The following is a 23,584-nucleotide window of genomic DNA, read 5'->3' on the forward strand; positions in this document are numbered from 1 at the left end:
TTGATAATTTTGGCACCCTTCATTTATAAATGGTGTTAGTATCTATTAAATTTGCAGTGAATTCCATGAATTGAAACACCATCCTGAGGGAAAAATCTCCAGTTAAATATGAGGCATCATCAACTTAGTTAAGTCAAGATAAGCACATACAGATTACAGGTACCTGCTAAATGGTTTAGATAACTCAATATACCTCACATGAGAGACAACAAGAGGAATTAAAGTACATACCATTTCACAATAACTATGCACTGAAATGAAAACAGTTTGTAAGCACACCCAGGATTAGAATGTGGTACTACAAGTCAAATGCAAATACTGATGATTCCTGAGCTGTCTATCATTTTATACTATAATCTTTCACTTAAAATGTGTTAATTTGCATCAATATTAAAGATTATCGTGAATTGTATTACTGGACACCTCCAGTGTGACATACCATGTTAGCTTCAGTAGAAACAAACAGAAGGAGAGATAAAAAACAAAGAAAATAATATTATTAGATTAAATTAACTACTCTGCTGTTAAATACAGTATGATTTTACTCATGTGTCTATGAAGGTGTTATAAACTCAAGATTAGCTGCACAAGTAAATTACAAGAACTAGCAAGGTTCCCCTAAAATATAAATCTACTTTGTCAGATCATACACAACATAACATTATGAATTCAATATTTTTGTTAAATGGTAATCTGCTTGATAAGTTCCCTGGTTCATGAGTTAGTTCTCTTTTCCTAAATATACTACTGTTTGATACAAAATCACCTTTCAGCATACGAAATTTATTTAGATATATTTGATTAAATTGCTTGTATTCAATTTCTACAACTATACTTATACAGAAAAGAAATGTTTTAAATGAAGTATACATTAATCCAGACACCATACTTACATGTTTTCACTGGTGGCCACTGCTCAAATTCATAACGAATATCCTCAAAGTCCATCTTCCCATAGGACAAAAGAAAACGTATTGGTTCACCAAGCCCCATAAGAGCGAAGTAAGTTAATTTACATTTTGGTGCCATCTGGAAGTAATTTATATTAAAAAATTAAAAAATTGAAATATACGAGCACATTTAATATAAATAAAAATATATTATTTATTATTATTTACTTCTAGTGTGGCCACATCAATGGTTCTAATTCATATATCTCTGTCTACTACCTTCCTCACTGTTTTAATGAAAAACTAAATTCAAAGTACCACAAGCACTAACAAAATATGTAAAAACTACTTCAGTGCCTTCCAGGATAAATGTTTCCCATGTTTAGAATATCTTTTTTAAAATTATTCAGACTGACATTACTTACATGAATGGATAGTATACATTCTACAGAGTCAGCGAAAAAAATGCATATACTCTTTGTCAGGCTCTATTGAGATATCGATATTGTCGTTCAATCTGGGTTACGAGTGTGTTGTTGTATGGTCTTTGCCTCAACAGCAGTTCTTTCATCTCAGTTTTGAACAAACAAAGTGGCTGGAGCACACTTGACTTTCAAGCAATGAAAATGTATTGTAAAGTGGTTTTTCAAGTTTGATAATGCCATTGAAGTGCAATGTCAGTGGAGGTGGGAGCTTGAAGCAGAACCACCAACCTGCCTAACAATTAAACACATCATTGACAAGTTTGAATTGCATGGAACAATTTGTGATATTCACAAAGGAAGAACAGGAGGACAGCATACAGCTACAAGTCCTGCTTCGTTAACTTTCATGTTGGAAAAGTTTGTTAATTCTGCACAGAATTCTGCTACCTAATGTGCACATGAAGTGGGGGGTAACAGTAAAACTGTACGAAGAATTCTGAAAGCTGCCAAGTGGAAAGTTTACATTCCACGATTACTGCGCGAGATTAATGATTACAATCCTGATCGCCGAATGCAGTTTTGTGAATGATCAGCAAATGGTAACTGATGACAAACAATTTGTGATGAAGGTAGTGTAGAGTGACGAGGCACAATTTAAACTTAATGGAACCATGAATTGGTGTAACATTGTGTACTGGGCACCGGAATATCCGCACGTTTATGTGGATAAAGCGGTCAATCTATCAGGGGCTCGTGTGGTGTGGACTATCATCTAGGGGCTTAGTACAACCATTTTTCTTTGATGCTATTGTCAGAGGAGAAATGTACCTGGATATGTTATGCACATCAATTTTGCCAGGTATACGTGCGCATGTGTGCATGTGTGCTGTATGGAGCTGATCAAGAGGTCTTCGACCAACAGGATGCGACACCATTGCACTATCACCTAGCTGTATGAGCTTTGCTAGATGACAGTTTTCTGGGGCATTAAATTGGACAAAGAGTTCCCTTCATGGTCGCCATACCTAACATCTACGGATTTTTACTTGTGGGGAACTGTGAAAGATAATGTCTATCAATGTAAACCATGCATGCTGGAGGAACATCACCAGGAGATTACAGTTACATGTGCACCGATCTCCAGTGTAACATTGACTGACGTAGTTGTGGTGACCGCTCGACATTCTGTTATGTGTACTGCAATCAAGGGAGAACATTTTGAACTTTTAAAGTAGCCATGCGCTAAACTGAAGTTTGTACAACATGTGTGATCAATTATTAAATGTAAAATAAACACATAAGCAATATTTCTCATTCCTTAAAGTGTGTATACATTTTTCCGGAGGACACTGTACAATAACAATGTTTTCATACCTGTAGCTAAGTGAAAATATATTTCACTTATGTAAACTAGACACACTCCCTAAGAGGAACATGGTGACCATATTGTAAAAAAATCAGAGTCATTATCAGATTATTTTCACACCAAAACTTGCACTTTTGTCAAGTTACTGTACACATCCTTTTCAAGAGTTACATTCAGATCAAATTTTCTTCTTTCAGACCTGTTAATAATACAAAAAGTTTCAAAATAATTGTTACTAATGGTCTGCTTCAGGTAATTTTTAATTGGTTTAAAATCTTAAAATTTGTAGAAAATTCATCTGTTAACAATAGCCACATCATACAGGAAAATACCTTTTTTTATATGTTTCCAGACTGTTGTGGATAAAGATTACTTATTATAAGCAGCTATTTGGTGCATCTACTCATATTCAGATCATCTGATGACGGCTTCCTAAAATGTTAACATTCGTAATGACACCATCTGTGTGACCCTAGTCTGGAAAAAATAGTAAAAGGTATTTTCCTGTATTATGTGGCTATTGTTAACAGATGAATCTTCAACAATACTTACAATTACACAACCATTTAAGCAAACCATTGGTAACAATTATTTTGAAGCTTTTTGTATTATTAACTGGGATGAATCGTCGTTATAAACGCTAACACTAATAAAAATCAATTTTGTAAATACTGCAAGGAAAGTTACATACCAAACAGGGAGAGAAACACGAGAGGGTATGTTTTACATAGAGCATTTCCAGTCCAACAGTTTTGGTAATAAAATAAACTGCTCAGCACATTAGGGGAAAATAATGTGATAAATTCTGTTGATCTTAAGAAAACTGTACTGAAAATTTAGGAGAATCTTTCATTGGTTGTGTCCACTAGAAACAATTTCATGTGAAATTATATGAGCATTTATTCTTATTGAGTCATTCCACATCAAATGGACCACTGGTCCCCATCTGATGAGCTCCTATCTGAATGAAATTTTTCACAAATCTTTCCCAAAGAAATAAAATAAACTGTGCACAATTCTGAATTCAAAATGCAAAAACATTAAAGTTTAAGAGGCTTTCAGTGGAGGGCTGCAAAATGTTAAGGTAGCTCAAGTTTTGGAAAAAATTTAAGACAGGTTAAAACAGAAATTAGCAGTAATGTAAACAAGATATCTGTATTTGATAGACAACGTTTTGTGCTCTTCACACTGTCAGAATTTCAAGGCTATGTTCAGTACCATTTACGTGAAGCACATGTGTGAAGTTGTAGAAGAATCAATTGTGACGATTTGCAACCATTTTGTAGTTGCAGTAACTTTTAAACAAATTAAGTACACTGAGTGCTCTTTAGCAGTCCCACAAAGAAGCTGTTTGTTGTTGGTTCTGGCAAACTGTAGCAGTTATTACAAGTATGTTACAAATGGTTAAAAGGTAAACACCCCATTAAATTTGCACAAACTTCAATGTTGTATTGCTAATTACTATCATCTCTTTTTTTTCATGACAAAGTGCAGATGTTTTGTAAAGGAAAACATTTCTTTGTTTTGGGGATCATCTGGATAATGTTTATTTAATGAACTACACAATACCAATGTCAAAGACTTGCATATTGTTTTTATATATTTGACAGATTTTAGTGTTTTTAGATGTAATTATGTTTGTTTGTCTCTATTTTTACTTTTTATTTACATCTAATCACAAACAAAAATTTAATGTCAATGGAAAACCAGGATGGAAGTAATTATAAGAGAACTGGCTACCACTCACCTTAGATGATTTTACAAATGTACTTCTTCAAATACTAGACATATCTACATGTTTCTGGACAAGCTCTGACTGACATATGCTATCTTTTAATTGCAGATTGTAGACACCAACAATTAATATCCAACTGTCAGTGTGTCCTTTGAGTCAAAAGTGACTATTTTTGTTACATTTTCAAAAAGAGAACAAGCTACTATTCACCAACAGACAATAATACAGATGTACTTCTTCAAGTAATAGACACAGTCATTTCCAGGCCCACACTGTCAAATTTGTGCTGTGTTGTAAGTGGTGACAACAGTATGGTCTTAAGGGAAATAATTGTAAGTGACAGCATTAGCCCTTCTTTACATATTCATCTTTCAATGCAACACCAACAATAGATGACTTTCTGGAGACCTTGCTTGTATAAGTCAGCAATATGGCTGTTCAGGAAATGTTCCACTTTGCAAATCACCTCTTTGTCATTCAGGAAATGCCTCTCATGGAACAGTTTCTTCATCTGAGGAAAGCTGAAAAAAATCACTGGGTTCAGTGTCAGGAGAATATGGGGGAATGAGGCAGAATATTACAGCCCAAACATGCAGCATGTATGACTGGGTCCTGTGCACAATGAACTGGGGTGTTGCCATGGAGCAAAAATACCCCCTTGGACAGCTTCCTGCAGCACTTTGTCTTGAGAGCATCTCATACCTCATCAGCTGATTCTGATAGCATGTTCCTGTAACAGTTTGCCCATTATAAGAATCATCTATTAGCAGGGGCGGTTCTAGAAGTCGGTCAAGGGGGGGGGGGGGGCTAATGGTGGGGGGTTGGGGGAGGAGAGGGGGTTGGGGGAATGGAATATTGCTTAACAAAAGGAGAGTCGGGGTCCTCCACTGACAAATTGGTAAAATTTGGATTTGCTTAAAGTAGTTTTTGATAACTGTTTTGGAGTTCAGGGTTAAAACATATCTACAGAATGTGTGTGCCCAGGAAATAACACGATTTGACCCAGATGTCCAGTTATTTTGAAGTTTTTGTCTGGGGTCAGCAATTTAAGTGTTGGTAGGCATATCTGGCATCTTTAGCTTTCTTGATTATTGTAAGTGGTACTCATACATTAAAATACATCCAGTGTATATTAATAAATAATAAGACGCCCATTTTAAGTTAAATGATATTTATTGGTTTAGATAGTAAGCTATTTGCCACTCTTATCCTTTCGTTAAAATGTGTTTGAAATACATTGCAACCTATATTGCTATACATTTTTTTTTACAAATTATTGAATCTGTTGAAGTAATATATTCGCTGATTTCTGAAGTCATTTTATCCAGTGTAATATGATACTCCATTGGGGGGGAGGGCGGGGGGGAGGGGGGGAGGGGGGAGGGGGGGGAGGACTCCCAGAACCCCCTCCTCCCCCTCCCCCCTTGCCACAGCTCCTGTCTATTAGCTGCACACAATGGTAACACTTCGTTCACCTTGCCCAGTGTTAGTTGGGTCTATGCCTTTTTCACTCACTTCCTTCTTTGTCCTGCCTGTACTACCTAGTGACTGTGTCGTATGATAGTGCATTGTTGCCATACACTTTTTCCAACTCAGCATGGATTGTTGCAGCACTGTTCCCCATCAAAATGCAGAATAAAAATGTCCACATGATCTTACTTAATAAGTGGTATGTACCATTTTGTTTTCGCTCCCCTGGTGACATGCTATGGTAGAGCAGTGCTTTAATATGAATATGTACCAGGATGAAAATCATACACCTGCAAGCCAGCAGAAATTTATTTATGTAGCAACATTTTTCAGAGGTGATAGTTAAAGCTTTATGACTGCCCCTTGTACATTTGTACACATCATCTATAGGTGAGTGGTAGCTCGTTCCCCTTATAGAATTATAACAAAGAAATTGGTCACTTTTAAGTTGTAAGGGAACTGCTCAGTGCTACTATGTCTCTAAAATATCACAGAACATGGTACTCACATTAAATTCACAACATGATCCAATGGAATCAAAATTGTAAACCTAATAACGTAACTCACTCTTACATTTTTCAGAAATATAAATGATATATGGAATCGACACAAGATTTACTTCCAACTTAATTTGAAACTGTAATCATATTTTAAAACTATTCTCATTATTCCTATTTGTAAAAATTATTCTGAAAACAATTAACATGACGTATTTAATTATATATATGAAACTCTCTGGAAGTATAAAATCAATGTATTTTGTAATCTATAACTGTGATCTTTTGTATCTGTATACCAGTTGATCTTTGTAAGTAGTATGTCACATTTTATGCTGAAATGATGTAAGTTAGAAGTGTGTTATGGTGTGAGTTGTTGTGAATACATTAAAGAATTGTGACATTTTACTTAAATATGAGATGATTAGTAAAAGGAAGGATAAAATGTCATCATGCAGTGACACAATGTCCTTATTTGTCAGGTACTGGCTCAGTCACATTCTTAGACATGACATGGATAACTACACGGAGCTGTGTATTGACCTAGAATTTCTTTAACATGTTTTGGAATATTTATATGGTAATTGTAATCTATCCACTAAGAAATTATTCAGACTGAAATTATCTGCTGCTTTCATGAAAATATTACCGAAAATTTCTACAGGTTTTGGGTCACCTTCAATCTGTTTAAAGAAATTTACTTATTGCACTGAATATTTTTTGTGCCTCATTTTTTTTACCATTTTCCAAACAGGTTTTATTGTTGCTGAAGAAACTCATTTTTCTCAAAAATATATTCAGTGGTACAACACTGCTTATTCTCTATGATATTGTGATTATATTTGTGGGATTTAGGATCATCTAATCTACTTGTACAAATCCATTTTAAGAACAATTCTTTTCACAGTCTATGTTTATGTGACAGAATATATTATATTTTTCATTCACATGAAGTGTGTTATGTAGACATTTCCAGTCTGTAATTCTGTCATAGTCTTCACTGCAATGCTTGCTCACATCTAGTGCTTTTCCTTCTATAGATCTAATCAACTGATGTTTGAGTCTTAAACAGATTGATCTTGACATGGGTAAAGGAAGTAAAAGCTTAACATTTCTTTATAGCTGAAGGATTTCCTAAACCACTTTTCATGATCTTTCTATATGCTCCTGCCAAAGCTAAATGTCTCATGTTCCTTCTTTAGATATGATATCACTGCCTTAGTATCTACTATACTAAACATCTAAATCTTTCTACTTGTTTTAGTTGCCCTTTGTACTTTGGCAAACATTTTTGCTACAACTGCCACATAGTCACAGACCAATTCCAGTGTTGACATCCTCAGGTAAGTCAGGACTATTTATTGGGTTTAGACCTAATGTATTTCCATAATGAATTGGTTCTGCAATATATTTTATGTAGTTTTCAGAGGAGGCATTTAGCAATGTTTCACAGGGTGTCTTGTTTCGCCAACTACTTACAAAACTGTTACTATCCCAGTCAAGTCAATTGTTAAATTATTATAATCTACTCCAGTGATGATAGTATGAGTTGGAAACATATGCATACACAAGCAAACTGAGGTTTTCAGAGACAGAGTGTCTGTACAATAGGTCTGAAACATTGTACATAAATGATCTAATGGATAGTGACAGAATCTCCACGTTCGGGAATGACGACAATGGTTTGTGTGTGTGTGTGTGTGTGTGTGTGTGTGTGTGTGTGTGTGTGTAGTAGTCGAATGCTAGAAACATGCAGAGAACTGTTGGAAGACCTACAGTAGATTGACACTTGATGCCAAGATTGGCACTTGACTCTCAACATAAACTGATGTAATGGATTGTGTAAAAATAGGCAGAAAGACCCATTATTGTTTGACTGCACAACTGCCACACAATCATTGCAAACAGTCACATCCATTATATATCCGGAAGTATGCGCGTGGAATGATTTAAATTTGAGTGACCACATCACACTAATAGCAGAAATGGTTGAGATTTATTGCAAAAATTCTTAAAATGACGACGAATTTGACTGTAGTATTATAAAAAATGAGGGAAATGATGTGGCAAAAAACGAAAATTTTTCCACTAGATGGTGCTGTAAGCATCATTATGTAGTTGGTTACAAATGATAGATGAATTGCAATACCATGCCCATGGTATGAGTTGCACATTAAAGCAACCATATTATGCAATGTGCCTGATCGCTCAGGTTTGGTGTTCAATAGTTGTGGCACTGTTCGTTTGGTAAGTCCACCCACCACACAAGGTCGTACCACATCGAATGGGAAAAACGAGGTTTTAATTGTCCTGCGGCCAAAAACGGCACAAAAAGCTACAGTGAGAAAGGTTTTTAACAGTCCTGTAGTCAAAAAGACACAAAAAACAACAAGCAAATCGGTTTCTATCGTGAGACTGGCACAAGGCGCGTTCAACATCTTGACCACCATTTTCTGCCACAAATTGAAATGAAGAGACAGCACATTCCACAACAACTTGGAATGTATCAGGGGTCACGCTCAGTATGTGTTGCGCAATGCATCACTTCAATTCAGCTACGTTTGTAATCAGGACACAGAGCACACCATCTTTCTGATAACCCCATGGCCAGAAGTCATGCTGATTAAGGTCAGGTCATCTGGACGGCCATGCTCTAGGGAAAAGACAGCTGATGATTCTAGCATTTCCAAAATGTCTCTGCAGCAGCTGCTTCATTAGCTGTGCAATGTGCAGAGGAGCGCCATCTTGCATAAACATGATCTTACTCATACGTCAATGCTGTTGAAGGGATGGAATGACGTTGGTGCGCAAAAAGGCTCTCACAACGATTACCAATGACGGTAAAGGTAACAGGACTCGCAGGACCCACCTTCTCGAAAAAACATGACCCTGCCGTCAACCCGCACCACACAATTACCCTCTCATAATGAGGCGGTACCAGCTGATGTACAAGCAAATTTTCCGTTGCCCATATTATGCAATTCTGTGTACTGACAGGTCGTTGGAGATGGAAATATGCTTCATCTGTCCACAGAATGATACAAAGCCATTCACTGTCTAATTCCAGACGAGCGAAAAATTCTAAAGCAAATGTTTGTCTTAGTGGCAGGACAGCATGAAGCAACTCATGAACATGGGTACTTTTGTATGGACAGCAATGCAGGATGTTTTGTAGAATTTTATGCACCATGGTCTCATGCATGTCCACAGTTCGAGCAATTCCCCATGCACTGCAAGTTTGCACACCACCACTTGACCTCTCCAGCAATGCTGTGGTCACATCATCTACTGAGATCGGATCAATTGTTTACCACCCTCTGCCATATTCCACTTTAAAAGAAAATGTCTATTCGAATTTCTTAACCATTTTCTCCAGACCTCTGGCAGACATCGGACCAACACCTTTTCTCATCCCCTTGAGTGTCCGCAATTTCTGCACAGCTACTGGATGCACAGTAGCCGTTCTTGTAAAATAGCTTTACCAATAGCGCAGGATCCTGCACTGAGACATTTCATGCCGAGCGTTTCAGACGCAAATTGAGGGGCAGTCGTGTACCCTGCGCCTTTTATTTTGCATAGTCTGCCACTTACAGCGTCATACAATAGCATGGTTTTAGATAAACTTTTTTTGTTGCTACAACGTTTTCCCCTTCTTCGATAGCATTCTTTTCAAATTTGACGACATTCGTTTTTTGCAGCATTTTGAAACTGGAACTTTAATTATAAGCATCCTGTATTTGTTCTAAGTCTGAGATCCTTACCGGGAAGAAGTGACAGGTGAACTAAGGAGGATACAAATAATCGCAGAGCCCTTCGTCCAGGGTTAGTTTGTAAGTATGAAAGCGTCACGAGGCAACTCCAGTGGCAGAAAGTACGATAGAGGGGTTGTCGATCACGGTGTGGTTTACTATTGAAACTCTGAGGACATACGTTCTTAAAAGAGTCAGTCAACTGCTTTCTAAAACTTTTATCTCGTGAAAATACCATGAAGGTAAGACTAGAGAGATTCGAGCCACCATTCGTGAGACTTGGGCAGGAAATTGGGGTGGGACAATCAAACGTGAAGTTCAAATGGCTCTAAGCACTATGGGACTTAACTTCTGAGGTCATCAGTCCCCTAGAACTTAGAACTACTTAAACCTAACTAACCTAAGGACATCACACACATCCATGTCCGAGGCAGGATTCTAACCTGCGACCGTAGTGGTCACGCAGTTCCAAACTGTAGTGCCTAGAACCGCTCGGCCACCCCGAACATGAAGTAACACACCATTTGGCGGCTTACGGAATAGAGATGCAGAACAAAATCAGTCGTGGCCTTGTTTAAGGCACTATTCCAAAAATCACCTCACATGTTTCAGAGAGGGGAGATGTAACAGTGGGGGCAGGAAAAACTGAATCAGGATGACCATGTGAAGAACTGAACCCCGCTAATATAGAAGACTGTTGCCATTTCATTTGAGCAAACACTCATACAGTAAAACTTCCACCATCACCTTTTTAGAATCGCCGTTGTGTGTCGTTTAATTTATCCTTCATTAGCATAACTTGTCGTTTAGCGTCACAAGTCGTTCGGCTTTTACTTTTATTGGATGAAAAGTAGCTCTCCCCATAAGTGTCAAACCTAATGCAAGTGACGAATGATTAACTGAGGTTTGCATATAAACAGCCACCAAAAACTTGAAGCAACATGTGATAAAAGAATAATATTTACTTCAATACCTGGATTTTGCGATTATTACATTTTGATGCTCTCAATATCCGACAATATTACTAAGCCCCGTGCAAACAGCATTTTGCAACGCCTGCACGAAATGTCGACTATTAATTCCGCTGCAGTTGTTATTTTTGTGCAGTGTAATGTCTGTAAATTACTCCATCGCTGTCACTTCAACGCCACCTTAACAGTTGTCATTCGGCATCTTAATACATTTGCAACTTTCTTGCAAAGGACATTATTATTTTATATTTATTATTATTATCATCATCATCATCATCATCATCATCATCATCGTCATTATTTATTCAAGGATCATCTCACTATGATACATGAACTGTCGAGGTAATTCAACGCAAAACAACAGCTCAAACCATGCAACATATACTGAATACGCAACATGCTTTAAGAGGATAGGAGAGGTGGTCGGCCGTGATCTCGATTAAGGAGCCTTCCCGGAATTTGTCTTAGTGATTTAGGACTGCCACACGGAATATTCAAATCAGGATGGCCGGACAAGCAACTCCATCCTCCCAAATATGAGGTCATTGTCTGAACAGACGCACTGCCCCATTCGGTTGGTTCCTACTGTACAATGTTCCATAATTTACACACAGTCTGTTTCAGATAAGTTTTAACATAAAATACAGTAGCGGTCTACGACGCCGAACACACTAAGGACACGCGTTGAAGACTCCTGGACTGTGAAGGTCCTGTTATGGCTCTTGCATCAACTACAGTCTGTCCATAAAGCAGGTCCCGTGTCTGCAAACTTTCTACTATGCTTCTCAGTCTACCTGAACAACTGCATCAGCTGCCCCCCTTCCTGATGCGTGAGACGAACTCAGGAGAATGACAAGACATTCCTATCATGCATTTTACATCTTGATCACGATTTCCTTGTGAAAACAGTAAAACGTGATGTCGTACTGAAGTGCCAGAGGGTGTTTTAGTTTTCCCGTTTCATTACTACCCACTACTTTGACCCCTGTAGGTAATCTTTAATTATGAATATGCATTACTTATGGAGAATGTTTTAGCTACCTTCTTAAAGAAATATTTTAGTAATATTTTTCATTTCCTTTGGCGATTTACTATACAGTTTTATTCCCTGATTGAGCCAAACAGAGCGTGTACAGGTACAGCTGCCCTTGCAGCTTCAACACGATACCACAGTTCATCAAGAGTAGTGACTGGCGTATTGTGACGAGCCAGTTGCTCGGCCACAATTGACCAGACGTTTTCAATTGGTGAGAGATCTGGAGAATGTGCTGGCCAGGGCACCAGTCGAACATTTATGTATCCAGAAAGGCCCGTACAGGACCTTCAACATGCGGTCGTGCATTATCCTGCTGAAATGTAGGGCTTCACAGGGATCGAATAAAGGGTAGAGCCATGGGTCGTAATACATCTGAAATGTAACGTCCACTGTTCAAAGCGCCGTCAATGCGAACAAGAGGTGACAGAGGCGTGTAACCAATGGCACCCCATACCATCACGCCGGATGATACGCCAGTATGGCGATGACGAATACACGCTTCCAATGTGCGTACACCGCGATGTCGCCACACACGGATGCGACCATCATGATGCTATAAACAGAACCTGGATTCATCCGAAAAAATAACGTTTTGCCATTCGTGCAGCGAGGTTCGTCGTTGAGTACACCATCGCAGACGCTCCTATCTGTGGTGCAGCGTTGAGGGAAACCGCAGCCATGGTCTCCGAACTGATAGTACATGCTGCTGCAAATTTCGTCTAACTGTTCGTGCGGATGGTTGTCTTGCCAACGTCCCCATCTGTTGACTCAGGGATGAAGACGTGGCTGCATGATCCGTTACAGCCATGCGAATAAGATGCCTGTCATCTCGACGACTACTAGTGATACGAGGCCGTTGGGATCCAGCACGGCGTTCCGTATTACCCTCCTGAACCCACAGATTCCATAGTCTGCTAACAGTCATTGGATCTCGACCAACGCGAGCAGCAATGTCGCGATACGATAAACCGCAATCGCGATAGGCTACATTCCTACCTGTATCAAAGCCGGAACCGTGATGGTACGCATTTCTCCTCCTTACACGAGGCATCACAACAACGTTTCACAAGGCAACGCCGGTCAACTGCTGTTTGTGTATGAGAAATCGGTTGGAAACTTTCCCCATGTCAGCACGTTGTAGGTATCACCATGAGCGTCAACCTAGTGTGAATGCTCTGAAAAGCTGATCATTTGCATATCACAGCATCATCTTCCTGTCGGTTAAATTTCGCGTCTGTAGCACGTCATCTTCGTGGTGTAGCAATTTTAATGGCCAGTAGTGTAGTAATTCGGATTGCACCTCCTACTTTTCCTCTTCTCGTGCCTGCCACATTCTCTTCATGAGCATAACGCTCTAATACAAAAGAAAGAAAGAAAAAAACCTTCGCTTCACGAATGAATTATCCTAATGGAAGGAAATCAGTAAATGTGATGTAAATGTACGGACAAATAAATGATTACAAATTCAGAATTCAGAAAAACTGGGTGATTTATTTAAGAGAAGGAGCTTCACAGATAGAGCAAGCCAATAACGTGTTGGTTCACGTCTGGCCCTTACGCAAGCAGTAATTCAGCTTGGTATTGATTGATAGAATTGTTGCATGTCCTCCTGAGTGATAGCGCCCAAATTCCGTCCGGGCGTTATACTGTCGAAATCCCTAGCTGGTTAGAGGGCCCTGCCAATAATTCCCCAAGCGCACTCAGTTGGGGAGAGATCCGGCGATCCTGCTGCCCAAGGTAGGGTTTGGCAAGCATGAAGACAATCAACGGAAATTCTCGCCGTGTGAAGCAGGCATTATCTTGCTGAAATGTAAGTCGAGGATTTTTTTGTTTTTTGTTTTGTTTTGGTTTTAGGGCGCAAAAATGCTATGGTCATTAGCACCCGGTCCGTGGCTTAGTAAACAGTAAAAACCGAAAATGGAAACCAGCAGAAATGGGAACGAAACTCAAAAAATTGGAGAAACTAAAAGCAGAAGGAAGGCTTAAAAATCCACTACAGAAAGGGGTTGGTTGTCCAAAAAAAAAAAAAGCTTCAAATGACTGACGTCATTTCACTGGCACTAATAAACTCGAGAACGCGATCGGCCGAGCGTGTGTCATCTGCTAAAATGGACGATATATCAGGCGACAGCTGTAGACGGGCGCGTAACGGAGTAAAACAGGGGCACTCAATTAAAAGGTGTCTTACCGTCCACAGCTGAGAGCAGTGGGGACAGAGTGGGGGAGGATCGCCGCTTAAAAGATGTCGATGGCTAAAAAGACAGTGCCCTATCCGGAGTCTAGTTAAAATTACCTCCTCCCGACGACGCGTTCGTGAGGAAGAGGTTCAAGCACATGGAAGAGCTTTCACGTCCCGTAATTTATTATGGGGTACTGTCGACCAATGTGCGTGCCATTAAAGAACAACTCGACGACATAAAACGCTCCGTAGATCGGTGAAGGGAATCGATTGAATAGCTGGCCGAAGAAGATAGACTGCAGCCTTAGCCGCTATATCGGCCGCCTCATTTCCACAGATACCAACGTGTCCCGGGATCCAGAGGAACGCCACCGAGACGCCCCCCAGGTGGAGCAGGCGCAGACAGTCCTGAATCCGGTGGACCAGAGGGTGGACAGGGTAAAGAGCTTGGAGACTGAGGAGAGAGCTGAGAGAATCTGAGCAGATAACATATTGTGTCCGCTGATGGCGGCGGATGTAGTGGACAGCCTGGAGAACAGCGTAAAGCTCCGCAGTATAGACCGAACACTGGTCGGGAAGCCGAAATTGATTTGGGGTGTCGCCAACAATATAGGCACTCCCTAAACCTAATGATGTTTTCGAGCCATCAGTGTAAATAAATGTGGCTTCCTTCATTTGTGCACATAGAGCAGCAAATACCCGACGATAAACAAGTGAAGGGGTACCATCCTTGGGAAATTGACAAAGGTCACGCAGCAGGCAGATCTGGGGACGGAGCCAAGGCGGTGCTGTACCTCAAGTTGTCAAGGTTTTAGGAAAGCGGAAGGAAAGAGAATGGAGCAGTTGACGGAAGCGGACTCCCGGTGGTAGTAGGGAGGAGGGGCGGCCTGCATACCCTACATCAAAGGAGGCGTCGAAAAAAATGTCATGGGCTGGATTAGCAGGCATGGAAGACAGATGGCTAGCATAACGACTCAGAAGGACTGCTCGCCGATTGGACAGCGGAGGTTCAGCAGTCTCAGCATAAAGGCTTTCCACAGGGCTGGTGTAAAAAGCTCCAGACACTAAACGTAATCCACGGTGGTGGATAGAGTCGAGACGACGAAGAATAGACGACCGAGCAGTGGAGTGAACTATGCTTCCATAGTCCAATTTCGAGCGCACTAAGGCGCGATAGAGGCGGAGAAGGACCACTCGGTCCGCTCCCCAGGAGGTACCATTCAGGACACGGAGGGTGTTGAGGGATCGCAGACGGCGAGCCGAAAGATAGGAAACGTGGGAGGACCAGTACAGTTTTCTGTCAAACGTAAGACCCAAGAATTTAGCGACGTCCGAAAACGGATGGTTGACAGGTCCTAGATGTAAGCAGGGTGGAAGAAACTCCTGACGTCGCCAAAAATTAACACAAACGGTCTTACTGGGAGAAAAACGGAAGCCGGTTTCGATGCTCCAAGAGTAGAGGCGATCGAGACATCCTTGAAGACGTCGTTCAAGAAGGCTGGTCCGTTGAGAGCTGTAGTAGATCGCAAAATCGTCCACAAAGAGGGAGCCCGAGACATCAGGAAGGAGACAATCCATAATTGGATTTATGGCAATGGCAAACAGTACAACACTCAGCACGGAGCCCTGGGGTACCCCGTTTTCTTGGGAGAAAGTACGGGAGAGAGTAGTGTTCACCCGCACTCTAAACGTGCGCTCTGCCATAAATTCGCGAAGAAAAAGGGGAAGCCGACCTCGAAAACCCCAAGAGAACAGTGTGCGAAGGATGCCTGTCCTCCAACAGGTATCGTATGCTCTCTCCAGATCAAAAAATATTGCTACTGTTTGGCGTTTCCGGAGAAAATTGTTCATGATACAAGTGGAGAGAGAAACAAGATTGTCAACTGCAGAACGATGCTTTCGGAAACCGCATTGGGTAGGTGTTAAAAGACTGCGGGACTCCAGCCACCAAGCTAAACAGCAATTCACCATACGCTGCAAAACCTTACATACACTACTCGTGAGAGAAATGGGGCGATAGCTAGAGGGGAGATGTTTGTCCTTTCTAGGTTTCGGAGCAGGAACGACGATTGCTTCCCGCCATCGTCTGGGAAAAGTACTGTCGGTCCAAATTCGATTATAAATACGAAGGAGGTAACGCAGACTATGGGTTGATAAATGCAGCAACATTTGGATGTGGATACCATCCGGTCCTGGGGCGGAGGAGCGAGAAGAATAGAGTGCATGTTGGAGTTCCCGCATGGAGAAAACAGTATTATAGCTTTCGCGATTTTGAGAGAAGAAAGCAAGAGGTTGTACTTCCGCTGCACGTTTCTTCGGGAGAAACGCTGGCGGGTAATTTGAAGAGCTCGAAATCTCAGCAAAGTGTTGACCCAAGGAGTTAGAAATTGCGACGGGGTCCACTAACGTATCACGAGCGACAGTGAGCCCAGAGACCAGGGAGAAACTAGGCGCGCCAGATAACCGTCGAAGTCGACTCCAAACTTCTGAGGAGGGAGTGAAGTTGTTAAATGAGCTAGTAAAGAATTTCCAGCTTGCCTTCTTGCTATCGCGGATGACGCGACGGCATCGCGCACGGAACTGCTTACAGCGGATACAGTTGGCCAAAGGAGGATGGTGGCGGAAAACGCGAAGAGCACGGCGCCGCTCACGTATTGCGTCACGGCATGCCTCGTTCCACCAAGGAACTGGGGGGCGCCGGGGCAATTCGGAGGTGCGTGGTATTGAACGGTCCGCAGCTGTAAGAATAACGTCGGTAAGATATGTGACCTCATCGTCGACGCTAGGAAAGTGACGGTCATCGAATGTCGCTAGAGACGAAAAAAGTGTCCAATCGGCTTGGGCAAACTTCCAGCGTCGCGGGCGCATATATGGCAGTTGAGGCTGCAGTCTAAGGACACATGGAAAGTGGTCACTCGAGTGTGTATCATCAAGGGCGAACCATTCGAAGCGCCGAGCTAGCGGAACAGTACTGACCGAAAGGTCCAAATGAGAGAAATTTGTCGTGGAGGCAGACAAAAATGTAGGGACCCCATTGTTGAGGCAAACTAGATCCGCTTGGTGGAAGACGTCTAGCAATAGTGAGCCACGTGGACAAGGATGTGGAGATCCCCAAAGCGGGTGGTGGGCATTGAAGTCCCCAACCAGCAAATACGGGGGTGGAAGCTGACCAAGAAGATGAAGGAGATCAGCTCGTGCCATTGGTGTGGACGATGGAATGTATACAGTACAAAGAGAAAAGGTATATCCAGAAAGGGAGAGACGGACAGCGACAGCTTGGAAGGAAGTGTTTAAGTGGATTGGGTGATAATGGAGGGTATCATGGAGAAGAATCACGAGTCCTCCATGGGCTGGAGTGCCTTCAACAGAGGGGAGATCAAATCGGACAGACTGAATATGGGGGAGAACAAAGCAGTCATGGGAACACAGCTTTGTTTCCTGAAGACAGAAGATGACCGGCGAGTAGGATCGTAAGAGGATCGACAATTCATCCCGATTGGCTCGAATGCCGCGGATATTCCAGTGGATAATGGACATAGGGTGAACAGAAAATGGAGGAATGTGACCAAGGTTGCCGTCAACTCAGCGACTGCTCAGAGCTTGCGACCGACAGCATGGAATGGCATTCAGCCGAAGGCAGAAGATCCTGATCCATAGGTTGTTCAGGAGCAGCTCCTGCGACCAGCGATCGGCCGGTTGATCGGCCGCCAGCAGTGCGCCTCGGCGACACAGAGGACGGCCGAGGGCGATTTCCGCCAGGTGGTGCTGTAGATGAGACACGCCTTGGCGGAGAAGGAGAGGAACTGGGTTTCTTATTAGCCTTCTTGGAAATATGATGTTTAGATCAAGGAGGAACCGATGGTTGTGAAGTTGGGGTACGTAAAAAATCTTCACGAGTATGCTCTTTTTTCGAAGTCTTGGTGTCTGACTTTTGGGCTCGAGATTTAGCAGAACGCGATGAAGAGTGAGCCATAGAGTGGGCAGGCGAAAGTGGTGAGGTTGAACGGGCGATCTTTGCGCTGGCCGATCTGACGACCGTAGCACTAAAGGTGAGGTCGCAAGTCTGCGTGGCCACCTCCTTTGTTGGCCGAGGAGAATCAAGGACAGTGCTGTATTTTCTGTCTGAGGCACGGTGGGATGTCGACTGGCGAATAATTTTCGAGCAGCAAAGGTCGACAGCTTTTCCTTCACTCTTATTTGCTGGATGAGCTTTTCGTCATTTAAAAATGGGATAATCTCGAGAGGAAGCAGCGTGGTCACCCATACAGTTGATGCAGTGAGGGGATGGAGGTGGACAAGCACCCTCATGGACATCTTTGCCGCACGTAACACATTTGGCCGGATTGGAACAGGACTGGCTGGTGTGATTGAACCGTTGACACCGATAGCAACGCGTAGGGTTTGGGACGTAAGGGCGAACGGAAATTATCTCATAGCCTGCTTTGATTTTCGATGGGAGTTGAACTTTGTCAAATGTCAAGAAGACAGTGCGGGTTGGAATGATGTTCGTATCAACCCTTTTCATAACTCTATGAACAGTTATTACGCCCTGGTCAGACAGGTAGTGCTGAATTTCTTCGTCGGACAATCCATCGAGGGAGCGTGTATAAACGACTCCCCGCGAGGAATTTAAAGTGTGGTGCGCTTCAACCCAGACAGGGAAGGTGTGGAGCAGTGAAGTACATAGCAATTTTTGTGCCTGGAGGGCACTGACTAACAACAAGGTGCCATTCCGTAATCTGGAACAAGACTTTACAGGACCCGCAATTGCGTCGACACCTTTCTGAATAATGAAAGGGTTGACCGTGGAGAAGTCGTGACCTTCGTCTGACCGAGAAACAACAAGGAACTGTGGCAACGATGGAAGAACTGTCTGTGACTGAGACTCAGCGAACTTACGCTTGTGAGCAGACATAGTGGAAGGTGAGGAAACCATTGCGGAAGAATCCCCCATGATTACCGGCGTCTCCGATGGCGCGCTCCTCCCTTGTGGGGGCCCTCTCTGAGGGCACTCCCGCCTTAGGTGATTGTTCACACCTCAGGTCACACCTCCCGACAAACGGACGGAGGGACCAATCGGCACTTTCGGAAGGTATCAGCTCGGGTAATCACCCCTCCCTGGGCCTGGCCGTAACCAGGGGGTACGTACGTGTCCTACCTGTCTACCCGGGGCGGGGAATTACGTGTTACCCCATCACTGGCTACGCATGGAAATGCGTGGGTCGGCCTTCAGACACGCACAGGGAGGAAGAAAGAGAAAGGGAAAAACAAAGAAAGGGAAAGGAAAGAAGTGAGGTCTCAAACGCAGCAGCGGAGAAAAGGGTAAAGAGAAGAGGTAAGAAAAAGAGAAAGACAAAGGAAGGATGAAGACATACAAGCAAAGAAGGCAAAGAATGCGTTACATTTAAGAGCATCCGTCTCCGGACGTAGGCACAAACCATACTCACAGAGAGGGAGAAAGGGAAGTAAAGAGCCAGAGGTGAGGGGAGGGGAGAGCGAAGATCGGGGATAGGGAAGGATGCGGAAAGGGAAGGTATGCAGCCCGGAAAGGAAGGAGGGCCACATTAGCTCGGGGTCCCGTGCTCGCTACGCACGTATCCACAAAAAGAGTTGTGGACCCCCTGGGGGGTAAGTCAAGGATGACTTGCCATGAAGTACAACAAAACGGGATGTAGAATATCGTCGACGTACCGCGAATGACAACCTAAAAGTCCTCTTATGAAGTAAAATAGCACCCCAGACGATCACTCCTGGTTGTCGGGTTGTATGGAGCGCGACAGTCTGACTGGTACCCAACTGCTGTCTAAGGTGTCTCCAGACACGCCTTCGGCAGTGATGAATCCCGCTGCGAACTGATCGCCGATGACCAAAGAACACGTTTCTGAAGACGCCTCAGACAGTGGTGGGATTCCACCCGGACTTTCACTCTCCCTACCAGCCGACATCCAGGAGTGATGGTGTGGGCTGCCATTCTGTTTCATTCTTACAACACAGCGTTACGTCGACCATGTTCCACGCCCCATTTTGTTCCCATTTATGGCAACCGTCCTGGGCTTAAATTGCAGCAAGATAATGTCCTCTCGCACATGGAGGGAGTTTCTACTTGTCGTGTTTGCCAGTCCCTACCTCGATCAGCAGGGTCGCTGGTTCTCTCCCCAATAGGCAACGTTTGGAACATTATGGACAGGGCCCTCCAATCATCTCAGCATTTTGACGATTTAACAGATAATTTTGCACTATATCTCTCAGGACATCCACCAACTCCGTCAATCAATGGCAAGGCGAATTACTGTTTGCATAACGGCCAGATGTGGACCAAAGCGTTATTGACTTCCTGATTTTGTGAGTCTTCAATGTGGTGTCACCGCCAGACACCACACTTGCTAGGTGGTAGCCTTTAAATCGGCCGCAGTCCGCTAGTATACGTCGGACCCGCGTGTCGCCACTGTCAGTGATTGCAGACCGAGCGCCACCACACGGCAGGTCTAGAGAGACTTCCTAGCACTCGCCCCAGTTGTACAGCCGACTTTGCTAGCGATGCTACACTGACAAATACGCTCTCATTTGCCGAGACGATAGTTAGCATAGCCTTCAGCTACGTCATTTACTACGACCTAGCAAGGCGCCATTACCAGTTTATATTGAGATTATCATTATGTATCAACAAGAGCGATGTTCTCCAATTGTGGATTAAAGTTAAGTATTCCACGAGCTTCGTACTTTATTTATTAGACAACTCCTTTTAACTGTTCCAGACCTCACGCCAGTTTGCGTGAGCTTAAACGCGTGCCTTTCGGCTTCCTCCAAACTCCGTGAATTGGCTCCTGCCAATTCACATCATTCAATATGTTCAAACGTGTGTGAAATCTTATGGGACTTAACAGCTAAGGTCATCAGTCCCTAAGCTTACACATTACTTAACCTAAATTATCCAAAGGACAAACAAACACACCCATGCCCAAGGGAGGACTCGAACCTCCGCCGGGATCAGCCGCACAGTCCATGACTGCAGCGCCTAAGACCGCTCGGCTAATCCCGCGCGGCTTGTCTTCAATCAATCATCCAATTTTTCTGACATTATAATCATTTGTTAGTCTGTACATGTACATCTACGGATTTCTGTCCCTTAAGGATCATCACTTTGTGGTACGTCTTCTTTTTGTTTTAGAATATATTTCCACTGGCCAACATCCAGTTGGTTCCTGCCGCAGGGTTAACCCACGACGCCTGTGGCGCTTATCTCTGACCGTGACCGCCAACTGGAAACTGTCAACAGTCTGCTGCACTCTTATCGAACAAAGCCGCCTTTCAGCCGTTGTGCGGTAATACGTCGAATATAATCTCCCCGAATGAATATTTCCTGCCAGATGTTTCTGCACACCAAGTCGCCTTCTGCGAGTGCTATGACTGGCGACAAAAGAATCGCCCAATTGATTACAAAATGTCGTTACCTCCGGTGATTAAATAGCACTTGAGCATTAACATATTCTGAATTCAAACATAATTAGGTATCTGGAACAGAACAAACTCGTTGATGCTTGCAGAATGGATTCCTACAATATCGACCATGTTGAACCTAAATAGCGCTTTTCATACACGAAATCCTGTAAGTCATGGATCAAGGCTATCAATCAGATACACCACTTCTTGACTCCCGAAAATCATTTGACTCGTTCCTACACTTGCGTTTATTAGCAAAAGCACTATTATATGGGGTATAAAAAAAAGTGACTGGGCTGAGAATTCCTTGGTAGGATGGACGCAGCATGCATCCTCGACGGACACCCAAAACTGAAGTGGAAGTAATTTCAGACGACCACATTAAAATATGTTGAAATCCTTTTTGTTCGTGTAATATACTAACGATGTGGCAGACAATATTAATATAAACCTCAGATTTTTTTTTTTTTTTTTGCAGAGGATGCAGTTATCTATAATAAGTTTATATATAGGGTGATTCCGTCATTATGTTACAAACTTTAAGGGATGATGGAGAAGGATAAATGTATCAATTTGAGGTAAGGGATCTGTCTGGAAACGACTGAGTCGAAAGTTATAAGCGAATATCGTGAAGATATCTCTGACAGAGGACCCCTTCTACTTAAAGTTCTTTCCTTTCCGTATTTTGTGAGGACGTAGTATGGTCAAAAACTAGAAAAAATGTCCAGTAGGCATGTTCTCTAAAGTACACACCTTAAAGAGATATCAGCACTCGTCCATCTCTTCTACTGAATGAGTGCTCATAGCTTTTGAGATAAGCATCTTACAGCCCACGTCGTTTCCGGACCAGAGTCCCTTACCTCAAATTGATAGACTTACTCTTCATCATCTCTGGAACTTTGTAATAACATCACAGTATTACCCTGCATGGCAGAGGGTACTCTGTGTGAATAACAGCGACATTTTGGCCTCGTCCATCCCGTATGGAGCGAGGAAAACATACGTATTACTCTTTATATGCCTGTACATCTACATCTATACTCCGCAAGTCACCCTACGACATGTGGCGGAGGGTACACCTTTTGTACCACTATTCTTTCTCTCCCTTCACTAATAGATTCGCAAATAGTGTATGGGAAGACTAACTGTCGATAAACCTCCGTATGACATCTAATATCTTTGATTTGCTCGTCGTGATCATTTCGCAAGACGTATATGGGAGGAAATAATACGTTGCCTGCCTATTCCTTGTATGTACGCTCTCGGAATATCGACAGTAAACAACTCCGTGACACACACTGCGTCTCTTGTAACATTTATCACTGTACTTCGTTGATCATCTACAAATTACATTTCTTTTAGATTTTTCCACTGGATCCAATCCTGGCATCATCTTCTCCTATAATCAGTTTCATGCGGTCATTCCATTTTAGGACGCTCTGGCTCCTTACTACTAGATGTCTTACAGTTGTTTTTGCCAATAGCTTACTCGAAGAGCAATGGATCTCTTCGTATACTTTCGCGCAAAAGTTTGTTGAGCTCTTAAGCCTGAAGACTGGTTTGATGCAGCTCACCACGCTAGTCTATCCTGTGCAGGCCTCATCTCTGCTTAACCACTGCAACCTACATTCTTTTGAACCTGGTTAACTTTAGTGGCCTTCCTCTGCTATTCTAATAACCCCCCTCCTCTACCTCCCTTTCTTCTACAGTTCCCCCCATTACCAAATTTATGATACCTCAGGATACTGGTTTATTACATGCACAAATCAGTGCTAATCATCTCATACAGTCAAAGTCGCAAATAAACTGGCCAATATATTATGAAA

At 42.6% G+C, this 23,584-nt stretch overlaps 1 protein-coding gene across 2 annotated transcripts in view; it reads right to left on the bottom strand.

The window, feature by feature from the left end:
• The window catches only part of LOC126457013 (glutathione S-transferase-like), a 76,120-nt gene that overhangs the window by 25,106 nt on the left and 27,430 nt on the right, over window positions 1–23,584 (bottom strand). For both annotated transcript variants that reach the window (XM_050092984.1, XM_050092985.1), the window contains exon 2: window positions 894–1,029. In XM_050092984.1, coding sequence (XP_049948941.1) covers window positions 894–1,029 — 136 coding nt within the window. The remainder of the gene's footprint in view (window positions 1–893; window positions 1,030–23,584) is intronic.

Source organism: Schistocerca serialis, chromosome 2 (genome assembly GCF_023864345.2).
Source record: "Schistocerca serialis cubense isolate TAMUIC-IGC-003099 chromosome 2, iqSchSeri2.2, whole genome shotgun sequence".
Taxonomy (NCBI): Eukaryota; Metazoa; Arthropoda; class Insecta; order Orthoptera; family Acrididae; genus Schistocerca; species Schistocerca serialis.